We start from the raw sequence: 15,214 nt of genomic DNA, 5'->3' as shown, positions 1-15,214 counted from the left end.
TTTGTCTCCTTGAATCCGATTCTGGTCGTAAAAAGGACCAATCATGTTAGGAGTTTGAGATGACATGTTTTTGAGATTATGTCACACTCGCAGATATTTTTTCCACTCGATATGTATGCATTAACCTAAAATGTTTCTTTTCGCCTTTAATTTTCATTTTGGTTTGTTTCGATTCGATGTTTTTTCTTGAAGGTACCATAAGTTAAAGTTTAGTTGATGATCTGATATGAAAATAAACATAAACAGTGTAAAACGTAAATCCTCAATGAATAATCGGTGCTGTTTTATATCCATTACAGAACTTTTCTCCTTAAAAAGAAAAAAGCCCCTTTTCAGTTAATGCATCTACTTAAAATGTGTTTATTTTCAAAACTTCTGCCGAGGTATTTCTCTTATTTTTACGAGATTTTCCTTTTACCCCCAATACCCACTTATCCGCACTAAAGACCATGATTTATGCGATAACGTCGTTTCCATGTTGGACTAATGAAAGCAAATTTCGGAAACGCGACGCCTCGCGTGAATTTTGCTTAATTCACTTTCGTTCCTAACTTGCGACAAAGTTAGCCGTGGAATCTGCATTAGGCACAGACTTCGGTAAGTCTGAAAAAGATAAATGTTTCGGAGTTCGAAGAGGAATAAAATAAGGATAAATAATGATGCTGACGGCGGCGGCGGCGGCAGCTGTCCGTTCAGGAAATTTTAAATTTAAATATCGGTTTGAGTAATATCGCTAAAAAAAATTAATTTCAAGGAACAAATTATTCGTAATATTACCTACGTACAAAAGGAACTCCTTCCTTAAGGCTTTAAATGTTTGTTATTAGAACAAGTACTAAAAATTAGATGATGAAAAATTCGCAGCTCTATGTTATAGCATAGCCAAAATCAACATAACATATGTCAAACAAGTCCCCAGCTCGTTGCTGACGTCATAATAGAGCAAAACTGAAGTGACTGACGAGCACACTAGTCTAATAGAATTTATTATAATAAAATAACACCTAACCTCAACCAATTTTATGTGGAAATCTATCTATGCACAAAAAGTTAGCCTAATACAACTTTATGTACACATTGTACACTATTTTTATGTAAATATAACAGGTATAAATGACTTTCAAGACTTGTTCTTAAAATATAAATAAAAACATAGTAGGTTTTGACATTTAAAATGACATATTCTGTTTAATATGACGTTTTATTACAAAACTCAATAAACTGTTTCCACACCTTTATTTGAGTGTTTTTGGTATTCTTGGGTAGTAAAAAGTACTGAACCTTTTTTCTAATTTGATCTTTTTATCGAAACGAAACATTTTAAAATGCTTCGAGCATAATAAATTCGACCTAAATTCAAATTCAAACTGCCAGATTTTATATTTTTCAGATAGCTTCAGAGAAAATCACGGTTTTCGAAGCAACACAATTGATAAGTACAATAATTAAAGAATAATTTAAATTTTTTCATAAAATGTTGAAGTGTCGTTGAACCAAGCTAAAAATAATCGCGGATGTAAACAGACATCTAAAAACAATAAGTAAATAGGAGAAGAAGACCACCCACATTTTTATTCTTTCATTAGCTCAATATTTAAAAACATTTTTATGAATAGGTACGCATTTTATATACTGGGTGTGTTCTACGTCTATATTATAATTTCAGGAGATTCATCCTTGAATAATGTTATGTAAAAAGTTTTAGTTATTCAAGCGTTTTCTGTTTGTTAAAGAAGGGGTAAACAAACGTGTTGAAAGGAAAAATCCAACGTAAAAAACACTCTGTATACAGGGTGTAAGAAGCTTGACTGCCATTACTTCAAATAAACTCCCTACTCTTGCCGAATGCACCACCTTTGGTATTGCTCGCCATTTACCTGCATGTACCAGTTTCACGTACTAAATATATTTTCCTTCCCATCGTCTATAAACAGAACGGTAAATATAAGTAAATGCAGGTTATTCCTGGACCGAGTTCTAATTATATAACCCAGTCTGTAACACAAGACCACCACGTTCACTTTAGTTTCTATATGCTTCAGTTCTGCCCGAGTTGCAGTGGTCAATGACGTACGAAAATCGCTTTCAGGTTTAAATGTAAATACAAGGTTTCGCATTCACTGTTTTTTTTTTAAATTCAGTACGAATTTTATGTCTTACAAACATACTTATGTAAAAGAAACTAATTGCTCTGATAGTATACCTATGTGCGAAAAGTTTGTTTAAAACAAGTTTCCAAATATTTTAAAGCAGGTAAATGTAAAACGTAAATGATTTCGACGACGTTTCACCTATTACATTATGCATTTTAAATAGAGCTTTCTGGGAACTGATGGAGCTTCTCTAGAATATTAGCTGCGAACGGTGTATTTATTTTTCAAGTTCAAAGATAGAAAAATCATTAAATGTCGCAAATCAGTTATGTAAAATAAATAAAAACTTACAGTGTTATTCATCAACTATTTCTTTTATCATATTTTGTTGTGATTAACAATAATGACATCGTGCAAATGCTCGGTAATATGAGCAACTGCTTAATATTCCAATGATATTTTCGTAATATCGCTGCTATACATAAACATGAAGATAATTATCTGATGAATTCCGAGGATGGGGTAGTCTTAATAAGTACCTGTTGCTCTACACAAGAAATCACAGAATTTCCAACAAAATGATTTGTTTGTACGTGCTGAAACCTTGCTTACACATAAATGTAAGAGTAAATAATCCAAACAAATTAAATTGACCCTTATCCATAAATATGATTCGCCCAACAACGTAATTCCCGCAATCCCTAGAAAAGCATCTTTTATTCATCCGAGAAGCTCCATAAAAGTGCAAGTATCTCACAGTTACCGACAAAGATAGAACTCGCCGCCAGCGACTTGTTGATCCCTTAATCCCCCTTCTGATCCCATAATCGCGCGTAAGTCCCACTTCTGATCTTGATCGGATGTGATTGCAGGACGTCGATAAAAATCACCCCCCGGACGCCTTCGTCGTTCTCTATTCCGTCGTGGACAAAGCGAGCTTCCTTAAGGCGGAGACTGAGTTGAACCGGCTACAGGACGGCGACCTACTACGATCCAGGCCTGCCATCCTCGTCGGCAACAAGATAGACTTGGCCAGAAGCAGGGCCGTTTCCACACAAGGTAAGGTAAAATTCATCAACAGAAGCCAAAGATTTTGTTTTGCGATTAGTGGAATTAATAAGCAAATAAAAGAATATAAGTTAGCAAAGTAAGAAATCAGTTCAATTTTCTTGTGTCTTTGAAAACAGCTTTAAATAATTCCCAAAGGTGTCAAACTGAGAGTACAACATATTTATCAGAATACGCACATAAACTGAGAAAGGAAAATATACAAAAAAGTACATATTTACAAAATATATTAATGAAATTGTGATTATATGAATAAATTTCTAAGATTTGGTAGTTCTATTATTATTATTACACTCAGAGATAGATACGATCTATAAAAAGATAATTGATAATAATCGCAGCTGCAATAACAAAGTTTATGAAGCCGTCTACTAAAAACATCGAAATTATTCACATAGAAACACTCTTTTGTTATCGTTTTTACGATTTTTACAGCTCCCACTTAGTATTACGCGAATTTATTTTGCAACCCGGTGTACTGCATAACTTTATTCTATTTTTTATTCGTGATTTTGGCGGCTGATCAAATTCGTACAGGCCCGATATTAGATTGTTTGTAAACACAAAAGTATTTCCAGGTTCAATCAATACCAATTCGAATTACTGTTTGTTTTAACTGTTTTGTTTACTTGAATATACCCGTATATTGTTCACTACTGCAGTCCCTGTTTTTTTTTTAAGAATTATTTAGAAAAATTAAACATTTTTGTTATTAGTTATTGCTCGCTTCGAGCTCCAAATAGCAAATGGTTAGTTTTCATCTATAAATTCAAAATACAACCACATCGTACTGTCAAAATCAGTTGGAGAGCTCTTTGTTTAGCTGATCCAGGTTCAAATTGCTCAAATATGGTTCTGTTGCAGATGGTAAATGCCTGGCGTGCACATTTAGAGCGAAGTTCATAGAGATTTCAGTAGGGATCAACCACAACGTAGACGAACTCCTGGTGGGGATTTTAACGCAAATTAGGCTAAAAGTATTAAACTTCGAGGAAGGAGGCAACAGCCAGCAGTGGTACAAGAGCAGGGGCATGGTCAAAGCGAGCATGAAGGCCAGACAGATGTTCACGTGGCTCTTCGGCAAGGAAGACTCCAAGTTCAAGAACTGCGAGAACCTCCACATCCTGTAGCATAAATAGAGGCCCAAGTTTTATATGAACCTGTTTCGTATTAGTTGTAGAAATGTAAAAGAGTATTTGGTATTCAGCGGCTGTACCGCTCAACGTGTCAAAAAAAATCTTTTTTACATTTACATAAATCAGAAAAGTATTTGTTTTAACGACTGATTTTTAAACAATCAAAAATCAAAAAAAATATTTTTTGTATGATAGTTATTTGTACATGTACGCCTTTTGAGCAATAGATGTGAAATAATAGAGGAGGTTGAGAGGAAAGACAGAGACTGTTATGTATTTTTCCAAACTATTACAAATATCGCACAAATGGAATTAAATAAAATTAAATATCTGTCGAATTTGATGTGTAGGAGTATAAATCACTGCTTTTACCCCATCTTCATTTCACTAGTTTAAAATCAGCCATCTGTGTTGCGATGTCAGTCACTTTAACATGTTTTTTTTTAACAGAAAAAGCTCAATTTCTTTAATTCATATTGTTTGAGAACCAATAATTCTATCTAAAATTGTGTGTATTATTTATATTTAAAGTTTTTTTAATATATTTATTATTAATTTTCTGTTATTTCAAGTTAAGGAAAGTTTTAAGTAGCATTGAATACCTGTAGGTAAGGATACTATTATTACACTTCTATTTAGCAACTTTTTTAGTTTGACTAACCCGAATTACAAATTTTGTAGGTATACATGTTATGTTACTTTGTTTTAGATATGTTTTTTATATGTTAGGTCCTAAACACAGATTATTTTCCTTGTCAAAAAACAATTAACTTTACTTAATGTATACCGTGTGTTCGTAAATCAAACAATTTGGTGTGATGCCATGCTAAAAATTCAAAAGTAGGTTCACCGATTGGTGGAAACTGGTAACGACAAAAATGTGGTGAAAGATCGCTAAAACAGTTAGCGATCTTATTATTCACCAGCCGTGAACCAAAATCAACACATCTGTTCTATGATGGACTGGACTGATCAACCACATGTTCTTTTGATCGATTTTCATACACGTTCGTTTCACCATTTGGTAGTGGTGCACCATTTTGATAAATTTACAAATATGCGGTTATTGGGGAATATTTAAAAAATAAATCCTTCCATTTCTGTCTAGGTACTCTACACATAACAAAAAATATATACATATAAAATGTTTTCAGTGTCATCTGTATCTTTTGTAGATAGATATAGGTACTAATAGACAAAATGACCAAAACAATAATATATATTATACATTTACTAGAGAAAAAATTTTCTATTCGCTTCTGTATTTTAATAATAAATGTAATGACAAAGTATTGTAATATTTTTATTACCTACTCTCTTGTCAATTTTGCTTTCTTTCAGCAAATTTTTATTTGTAGAATAGAGAACTTATTATATTATATACTTACCTAATTTGTTACACTATGATCATTTTTCTACATCGACTTTTCTCCTATACTTTTGACAATAATTGTTGTATGTTGTAAAAAATAAACGAAATATTTGTAAATATGCCTTCTTTAATATTAAAAATTTGCTCCATATACATATGCCCTTTTATACTTTGCATTCAAATAAATACTGGCCCGATTTACAGATGTGGCACATAACTTTCTACTTCTTCTTCTATTTCTTGCGTTACACGAGAAAAGTGGGGAATTTGTTCAGTATGTTTTCTGCTCTCTGACCGCTGCGCTGTCATTGAATGAAATATTTTTAAATTTATAACCTCATTAAAAAATCAAAAAATTTGTACAATGGTTAACGCAATACCTTCTGTGATTTTTATTACATTTTGCGCATTGCCCATAGCTTTGCACTATTTTATTAACAGGAAATACAAAAAACTTTTGGCCAACTTGAACTTAAAAGATGAAGATTACTACCACCAATGTTTATTTATAGACATGAAGAACTTTAAATGTAAGCAACACTTAATAAATAAAGACGAATGCTGTGATCATTGCTCTTACAATCATCTGAAGACTTTAATTAATTTTATATCTAGTGCCAAACTAAGTATTTGTTTGTGTATGTATACACTGACATTGAAGCAGATCAATGTCGAGTTGATAAAAGCTCATAAAAGAGGAGTAAACCTCCGAATAATCACGGATCAAGTGATGCTAAGGACTGAAACTGCCAAATTTAATTTTGCCAAATTAAAGGATAACGGTAAGTTGAATTATGGAAATTTAACTACGTTTTCCGCACAACTGTATTTTAGGAATTCCATTTAAAGTCCAGCCTTCCGATCATAGTATGATGCATCACAAATTTTGTTTAATTGATAAGGATGATAAAAGTAGCGCTAAAATGTTTTTCGGCACTATGAATTTAACGGGGCAAGGACTCGTTTCGAATTTCGAAAATGTTATTCTAACCAATAACCGGAACATGATAGAGAGATTTAGCCAGGAGTTTGAGGAGTTGTGGGGAGATTTTTAGATGTATTTTTATAGAAATTCATATATTTGTATAACATATGTACAACTCTAAATGTAGGCTGCAAATTGTCGGTATCGTTTTACTGAAGAAATTTATAACACTCGTACTTATAAAAGGACTTTTATTTGGAAAATAAATTATTGTGTAATACAAACCTAAACACCAATTTGACAAGTTTATAAAAAAAGACTTACTGGGCTTTTTTCAGTTATGCCTTTAATAGAAATCGTTATTTCAATTACAACAAAAAAAAAGTTTAGGAAAATTTAAAACTACACACAATAGTACTTATATTTTACTAATTAAAAAAAACACTATGTAATTAATTAATTTGTGACAATAAATTGGCTATTTACATTTGAAATCTCCAAAAAAAAAATTTTCTAATAAATCCGATAGGGTAGATCGAGTGGGTCCACCCCTAGTATTATTCCTCTAGATCTAAATCATTTAATTCTTCATCTAGACCGTCCAGGTCTTCTTCGAGGAAAAGATTCTCGTTTATGGGAACAGCTGCTGCGCCTTCTGCCACACCGTTCGACGTCGTGGGCTCCTCGGGTTTCTGTTCTTTAAATCTCTCTTCGGTGGCTATGGTACCAGAACCGTCCACCTGAAAAAGATTCACACAATGGACCTGAAAGACCTACAATGACAATTTTACGAGAATTATTCCAAGCTGTGTGGTGCCGAGCTTAGGCAACCAACATTACAGGGCTGGTACTGGTTCGTTTACAGTGAACTATGACAAACCGTTAGGGCTACGCCCGAGACAAATATATTCTTACCTCTTGTGCTTCTCCCCCCAAAATATCCAAATTAATCTCTTTGTAAACATTGCTATCCTCGTCTTCCTCTTTATTAAACGCAGACGAATCGAACAACTCGTCTCCTTCCTCCATGTTACTATCGGCTGCGAGTTCTGGATTGAAACTGAACATTTCCCTGCCAGATAATCCGACTTGCCTGCCGGCCTTATAGTCGCTTCGTTTCTTTTCTTCATCTTGCATCGCCTGGTCTTTCTTCTCTTGGATTTTCCTCTTCTTCCACGCTAAGAAGGTTTCTAACGTTACTTTCGTCTGCTTGGGTCCTAACGCTGCACGTTCCTTTTCAATGAGATCTTCGAGGGTTATCTCATTCGCCTTGTCTTCGAGTTTTTTCTTGTCTTTTTTGAGCACGAAGCCGGGAGGTAAGGCGTGTCGATATATACAGCTTTCTCCAGTCGGGCACTGCCAGAACCAACCGTATTTGGACTTTTCGACGGCCTCCAAGAAGTGTTTGCAAATCTAATTAAATAAATAAAATTAATTAAAACTGTACTATTAATTAATCTTATGAAAGTATATTTATTATAATAAGTGTTCAAAATAATCAAATTTTTCTTACAATATCAGTCGTAGGCATTTTTCCCGATTTGCCATGTTTCTTCTCAATAACTTCTTTAAGTTTGTCTTCGTCCCAGTTTTCCATAGTCTCATTTTCATCATCTCGCATGTCCACATACATAGAACGTTTCTCAGCTTTTCTTTCAATTGTTAAGTCATGGGAAAATTTACATTTATCACCTTTGCCACATTGACCTTGCTTGAAGAAAGCACATACTACCGACTTTGGATCAGCACCTAAACAAATTCAAAAATAAACAAAATACATATAAATTAAGTATTTTTTTAAGAAATCAAAAAGCAGAAACTACAACTTATTAACCAATTTAAAAAAGTTTCAAATATTAATTAATATATGATGAATTATACCTTTTTCAATTTTCTGCGTTTGAACTGGTTTAAAAAGTGCAGCTAATTCTTTCTGTTCTTTCAACTTTTTTTCTTTCTCCAATTTCTTTGTATCCTCTTTCAGTGGATGTGTTCCCCCAGTTTTAACCTGCTTCTCAACCTGTTGTATAAACTTTTGTTGTTTCGCCCCTTTTTTATTTTTTAATCCGAATGTTTTGTCCTAAAATGGACATATTCAAAATACAAATATAAATCAGGAAATACTTATAGGTATCTTACCTCTATGACTTTTTCTTTCTTTTTTTGTTCTGTTTTTTTACTGGGGGCTCCTGGTTTCACTTTGGGTGGCATAATACGATTTTGTGATATACACGAAATAATAATTTATCGTATTTTAATTAAATTTCATAAAATTATTAAAGATGTTTCACATGGACCGACTTTCCAGATTTTCCACTTCTCTGTCGGTAATCAACGACAGACAGCAGTTTAACAAATTGACAGATATTTGTTCTTTGACGTTTGACGTCTATTTGACAGCTGACAGCTCTCATCTCTGACATTTTGCTGGCAACATAAAAGAAATTAACTCATTAATTTTTCGCGTGTATTTTTGAATCTTGAAACAAATGTTAACCTACTTTTTCTGAAATCATGAAATACAACGTAGGATATCTATTATCTTTAACATTACTCAGTTTTAAATCTTTAGCCGTCACCCGGGAGAAATTACCATAATCTCTCTGGCCCGTAGTGATGGGAGATTTCGAGTGAAAAATCGAGTGGTACTCGATTATTGAGATCACTCGAGATATCTCGAGATGTTTACTCCCACCACTCGAGTGATTATTAGCCTACGGTTGCACCCCAAAATGTTAGTGCATACTGTAAATAGTCACTGATTGCGTAACCTTTTTTTTTAGAATAAAACGAAAAAGTGGTTAGGTTTTGAAGTGCGTGAGCTTTTTTTTTTAGCTACGCTTATAAGTAATATATGACTAATACAAACATATTTGTGCGCCGCTGGGATGAAAACGACCAATATCTCGTATCTCGAGTGATCACTCGATTATTAGAAGTACTCGATTACCGATAACTCGATTATCAAAATTGGTCGATTATGCCCATTACTACTGGCCCGTACATTACCAGTTACCACCATTACCATCTAAAGTGGTAACTTTCTACATAACTTTTAGGTTGTACCTTATACCATGAAATTAAATCAGCTGATTGGTTATATCAAGGAGACTAGACTATGGGCTAAATTTAAAATGTATGTTAAGTTTTTAAAATCAATCAATCAGCTGCTCTGATCTCGATTATAATCAAAATATTACAAGTACAAAAAACTTAGCTTGTTTAGTTAACTGTGTCTTGATTATTTATAACGTATAATCCAGAAAACATATAATACTTATAATCATTGAACTAAAATATAATTTATTTAACTTGAAATATTTGTATGTTGCCTGCCCTGAAAGATGACAAAAACTGTATTTTATGTTTTGTGTTTTGTGACAAAAACAATTGAAATACAAAATGGCCGTTGACGTTCGTTTTCAAGTCTTATGTCAAACAAATTAATATAAAATTGTGAAATTGGTGTAGATTAGTGTTTAGTGTTTATTTATACATTGTAGTTGTTTATAAGATTTTACAAGTAATGTCTCTACAGTGATCAAAACCCCTCTAAATTAGAAAAATGATTGTGCAAGAGCCAGTGCAGGTAATTTACGTCTAACCTCAATGCAGTCAATTTGCTTAAATTAATTAATTGTACTTTATTTCAGGCTGCCATTTGGCATTGCTTGAACCATTATGATTATACAGATGCTGTTTTTCTCTCTGAACGTCTCTATGCTGAAGGTAAGAGTTGTCAATGTTTTGTGGAAAATAATATTGATTACAAAAACTATTTCAGTTAAAAGCGACGAAAGTTTGTTCTTGCTTGCTACCGCTTACTTTAGAAGTGGACAAAAGGACCATGCCTATCACACACTAAAAGACAGGACAGGGACTTCGGCTCAATGTAGATATTTATTTGGAATCTGTGCTTATGAGCTTGAAAAGTGAGTTGTTCTTATCATTGTATGTAAAAAAACACATCAAAACATTTCTGTTTAAAGATATGCAGAAGCTGAAGCAGTGTTGTTGGAAAACAACCAGCCGGGCAACAACTTGGATGACATAACAGAAGAGTTTGGAGATCAAGCATCATTCGCCTTAGCATTACTTGGGAAAATCGCTGCTAAAACTGAACGCAAGACCAGAGCCATCGACGCATGGAAAAGGGCACTCAAACTCAACCCCTTCCTCTGGTCAAGCTTCGAGAGCCTCTGTAAAATCGGCGACAAGCCGAATCCCCAGAATATCTTCCAAATAAACAACATGGAAAACCTTTCAATGTGCCATGGAAGCAGCATAAATAATATCGAGAGTGTTATAATAACAAACGGTACCCCCAGTCAGGATAATCAGGAGGCGTATATAACTACCCCCCAGCAGATTTTGACGAATTTCAATCCAAACATGAATACTAACACGAAACAGTTGTGTACGCCCGAAGAAAGCCCTTTAGCGTTTCCACTTTGCATGTCTGGTATTAGACCCTTCCCGGCCTCGCGGTATAAGGTGATGAAAGTTAGACTGGAGTCTTGCAGCAGTGTAAGTTTTAATATATCTTACAAAGTGTATATCGCATCTAAAATAGTATATTTAATACCTTAAATGTCATTGATACTTAACGTCTATTGGCAGAAAGCGTTACTTTGTACCTACTGACACAGCGCGACCTGCTAATAGTAACGAATAAAAAAAATTGTCAATATTTTAATGAGAAAAATATAATCGATGTTTTTCAGAGCCCCCAACCGACATTCGGCCAACTCTTCGACAGCCCTACGGATTTCATGGGCACTCCCAACCTGCTGTCCCAGCCGACGCTCACCGAATCAAACAATCACCACCAGTCGCTGGCCAAGAGGATGCGAGCCCAGGTCGACCAGTTCATCAGCCGGAAGGAGTCCATATTCCAGAATTGCAAGCCCGTGTTCAGCCAGTCCACCAACGTTCCCGTAAGTAAAACGCCTACGATCCCCCTCGCCATACAGCCGTGTCAGAACGTCCGGCGCAGCTCGAGACTGTTCAGCAACAGTTACTCCGTGAAGGAGAACAACAAGTCCCCGAATAGGAACAAGTTCGCCTCGCCCAAATCCCCATCGCGGAAAACCAAACAGAGGATATCCAAGTGCAATCTGAACAAGAATTCCAGTTACACGGACCTGAATACGAGGAATAAGATGGAGAAGGAGAAGAGCGAGACGATCACGTCGGCGGAGACCAAGACCGAGAAAAGTGCAATATCCAACGGCTCGGCGGAGAGCTGTATCCAGCAGGCGGTGCAGATGCAGAAGCAGAGCGCCGAGGGACTCATGTGTCTGCTGCGCGACATAGGCCAGGCTTACATAAACTTGGCGCAATTTAATTGCGTCTCGGCCATCGAACACCTTAACGCCCTGCCCCCGAATCAGTTCGGCACTTCTTGGATTTACTGTTTGTTGGGTCTGGCCTACTTCGAGCAGGCCGATTACGAGATGAGCGTCAAATATTTCAGCGAGGTGCACGACAAGGAGCCCTACCGCCTGGAGTACATGGACGTTTACTCGACGGCTCTGTGGCATTTGCAGAGGGAGGTGGCCCTGTCGGCCCTAGCTCAGGATATGGTCAATTCCAACAAGAACTCGCCGATAACGTGGTGCGTCAGCGGAAACTGTTTTTCGCTGCACAAGGAGCACGACACTGCCATAAAATTTTTCCAAAGAGCTGTTCAGGTGGATGCCAACTTCCCCTACGCCTACACCCTGTTGGGCCACGAGTACATCACGACCGAGGAGCTGGACAAGGCGATGAGTTGCTTCAGGAACGCCATCAGGCTAGATCCGAGACATTACAACGCCTGGTTCGGCATCGGGACCATCTATTCCAAGCAGGAACGGTACCACTTGGCCGAGATGAACTACACCAAAGCCCTGTCGATAAACTCGAAGAGTTCCGTCATCTTGTGCCACATCGGGGTCGTCCAACACGCCCTCAAAGACACCGAAAAGGCGTTGTCTACGTTCAACAGCGCCATCTCCAACAACCCCAAGAGTCCCTTATGTAAATTCCACCGGGGCTCCATATATTTCGCCCTCGGTAGACACGCGGAGGCCCTGAAGGAACTGGAAGAGTTGAAGGAGATCGTTCCCAAGGAATCTTTGGTTTACTATCTCATTGGTAAGGTCCACAAGAAGCTGGGCAATACGGACCTGGCGTTGATGCACTTTAGTTGGGCGACCGACTTGGACCCCAAGGGCGCGAGCAGTCAGATCAAGGAGGCGTTCGATCCGTCGATCGGACGCAGCACGACGGATATCGATTCCCCGGTATCGCCGGTTCCCGAGGAGTATCCGTCGGAGAGTAATTCGGGCCAGCGGCCCGGCCCGCTGAACTTCAACGGCTTACCGGATGACAGCGAGGATAGTTTTTAAAGCATCTTTTTTTTGTTTTGTTAAGTGTAATCGTATTGGAGCAACATATATTTCGTTTTACATTTTTTTAATATATTTTATTTACGAATTACGTTTTTCAGGGATATCTTTTAAATGACAATAATACCGTGTTACGTTTTATTTCTAAAATGCCGTTTTAATTGCGTCGCAAGTTTTGCCTCGGAAAACGTTCTGCTGATAATGTTAGGGAAGTCATGCACTAAAATTTAAATTATTAACTATATTATGGTAAACGTTAGTGAAGTATATTATGTGTTCTTTATTTTTCTGGCCAGCCGCGTGCGCGGGGCGTCCGACGTAATTTGCCTACGATTTACAATGAATGTTTCAGTTATTGAGATTAAAGTGTGATATAAACGTTTCCGACATCAAATGTCCCGCATACGAACGTGTCGCTAAAATCGATCGGTTCCTAGAAAAAAATTACGCCCCGTTAAGAATGGCACTGAATTTCAAACTCGATTGCTCGTCGGTGGCTAATAATTTTGACGGTTTCAGTTTTCGGCAAGAAACGGAAGTTTGAAACGTCCTGTAGCGTGCGCCATCTAAAATATTAAAAATAACTCGATTCAAGCCGTTGTTCTGATTCACAATATCTCTGTTATAAATAAGATATATACAGGGTGTTTCATTTCCGGTGTGCCAAACGAACACAGACGATAAAGTAATTTTGAGCAAAAAAACTTCATATGTCCGAAAACGCCCCCGTGTGGCGCTACGTCCCTTTAAAGAGGGCCGTTAAGACACAATTTTATTACAATATCTCGAAAATGCTTTAAATAAATTGTAAAAATTTTATACAGAGGTACCATTTGTTACGAGGAATTACTTTAGTAAATCAAATTGACACATTTTTTACAGGAGCGTCTCTACGTAACTTTTTTTATTTGCCAAATTCATAATTCTTTTTACGAAAATCGAAATCTTTGACCATTTCTACATAAAAAAGATATATTTGTTTCATTACGATATCTGCAACGGTTTTCCAGAAAAAACGATTTTAACTCGTGCTTCTACTGAAAATTAAAAATTATAAAGAACCTAAAATTCTATTTTCCCTGCATGAAACAGGTATATTTTTTTATGTAGAAATGGTCAAGGATTTCGGTTTTCTAAAAAAAAATTACTAATTTGACAAATACAAAAAAAAGTTACGGATTTTGAACCTTGGCTTACCCCCTGTGGGGACGTCCCTGAAAACAACATGTAAATTTGGTTTAGATACAGTAATTCCTCGTAATAAATGGTACCTCCGCATAAAATTTTATCAATTTATTTTGAAGCATTTTCGAGATATTGTAATAAAATTGTGTCTTAATTGCCCCCTTTAAAGGGGAGTAGCGCCACAGTGGTGGTGGTTACTCAAAATTACTTTCTCTATCTGTGTTCGTTTGGCACACCGGAAATGAAACACCCTGTAGTTACATTACCAGTTTATTTCAAAAATATAAAAACCTGGACACAACAACAAAAAAAATCAACTAACAACTCAAACGACCCGTATTTGACAATTTTTTCTTGATTAATATCGTTACATATTTTTCTATAAATCGTAATTATTTATTTGTGGCTTTTTTTTTAGTTTGAATTTTCGCTACAAATTAGCGCGATTTATTTTAACTGCGTGTCTCGACTAATAACAGAGATATTGCTATGAATCGAAGAATAAATCGTTCAGAAAAGACGAAGTAACGGCTTGGTTCAGCAAAAAACAGTCGTGCATTTCGATAATTTCTACCTTGGGAAAATGCCGGACAAAGATTGTCAAAATCAGGTTAGCTGTCTGCGATAAAATCGTGTTTCGCCCACTTTTAACGGAGCGGAATTTAAGTTTTGGTAATAGGCGAGTTAATTTGGACGTTCCCGTGTACGCGTTTGTATATATATAATTAGTATGTTCCGAACTGCGACATAGTTCTTTGCAGCTTGAAAGAATTATTCCTGTTTGTAAAATATTTTGGAACCGAGAGTAACTGTATATTAAGGAACTTTCAAAGTTGATTCGTGTTCTGTTTTATTTTTTTACTTGGAAATAGACTGGTAGTTTATATATTTTTGTGTAAAAAGAATGATTTTGTATATTGCTATGTTATCAGATAATTATTTAATGAATACAATTTAATTATTTTTTTTGTGTTTTTGACTGTGTAAATAAAATATTTATGGAATCGGTGGGATTATTTTTATACACAACTAAGAATACACTC

The 15,214-nt window shown here is 35.8% G+C and overlaps 4 protein-coding genes across 5 annotated transcripts in view; 3 read left to right on the top strand and 1 right to left on the bottom strand.

Moving 5' to 3' along the window:
* LOC108914974 (GTP-binding protein GEM) overlaps window positions 1–5,721 on the top strand; it is a 75,324-nt gene extending 69,603 nt beyond the window's left edge. For both annotated transcript variants that reach the window (XM_018720911.1, XM_018720912.1), the window contains 2 exons: window positions 2,966–3,152; window positions 4,026–5,721. In XM_018720911.1, the coding sequence (XP_018576427.1) occupies window positions 2,966–3,152; window positions 4,026–4,291 (453 nt within the window). In that variant the 3' untranslated portion in view covers window positions 4,292–5,721. The remainder of the gene's footprint in view (window positions 1–2,965; window positions 3,153–4,025) is intronic.
* Window positions 5,722–6,004: 283 nt separating this feature from the next.
* LOC108914970 (mitochondrial cardiolipin hydrolase-like) lies at window positions 6,005–6,808 on the top strand. Its single transcript, XM_018720907.2, has 2 exons — window positions 6,005–6,451; window positions 6,504–6,808. Exons 1-2 carry the CDS (start codon window positions 6,034–6,036, stop codon window positions 6,722–6,724), a joined length of 639 nt encoding a protein of 212 aa, XP_018576423.1. The 5' UTR covers window positions 6,005–6,033; the 3' UTR covers window positions 6,725–6,808.
* A 227-nt stretch (window positions 6,809–7,035) lies between these two features.
* LOC108914969 (zinc finger CCCH domain-containing protein 15 homolog) lies at window positions 7,036–8,965 on the bottom strand. The gene is made up of 5 exons (XM_018720906.2): window positions 8,734–8,965; window positions 8,476–8,674; window positions 8,108–8,343; window positions 7,510–8,007; window positions 7,036–7,334 (listed from the first exon to the last, which is right to left on the bottom strand). Exons 1-5 carry the CDS (start codon window positions 8,803–8,805, stop codon window positions 7,152–7,154), a joined length of 1,188 nt encoding a protein of 395 aa, XP_018576422.1. The 5' UTR covers window positions 8,806–8,965; the 3' UTR covers window positions 7,036–7,151.
* A 1,034-nt stretch (window positions 8,966–9,999) lies between these two features.
* Window positions 10,000–14,483, top strand: LOC108914983 (cell division cycle protein 27 homolog). The gene is made up of 5 exons (XM_018720921.2): window positions 10,000–10,183; window positions 10,248–10,323; window positions 10,379–10,526; window positions 10,584–11,121; window positions 11,319–14,483. Exons 1-5 carry the CDS (start codon window positions 10,160–10,162, stop codon window positions 12,984–12,986), a joined length of 2,454 nt encoding a protein of 817 aa, XP_018576437.1. The 5' UTR covers window positions 10,000–10,159; the 3' UTR covers window positions 12,987–14,483.
* The last annotated feature ends 731 nt before the right edge of the window (window positions 14,484–15,214 follow it).

This window comes from Anoplophora glabripennis, unplaced genomic scaffold (assembly GCF_000390285.2).
Source record: "Anoplophora glabripennis isolate ALB-LARVAE unplaced genomic scaffold, Agla_2.0 scaffold143, whole genome shotgun sequence".
Lineage (NCBI taxonomy): Eukaryota > Metazoa > Arthropoda > Insecta > Coleoptera > Cerambycidae > Anoplophora > Anoplophora glabripennis.
The sequence above is the reverse complement of the archived record's forward strand: the minus strand, read 5'-3'. Positions and strand labels throughout refer to the sequence as shown.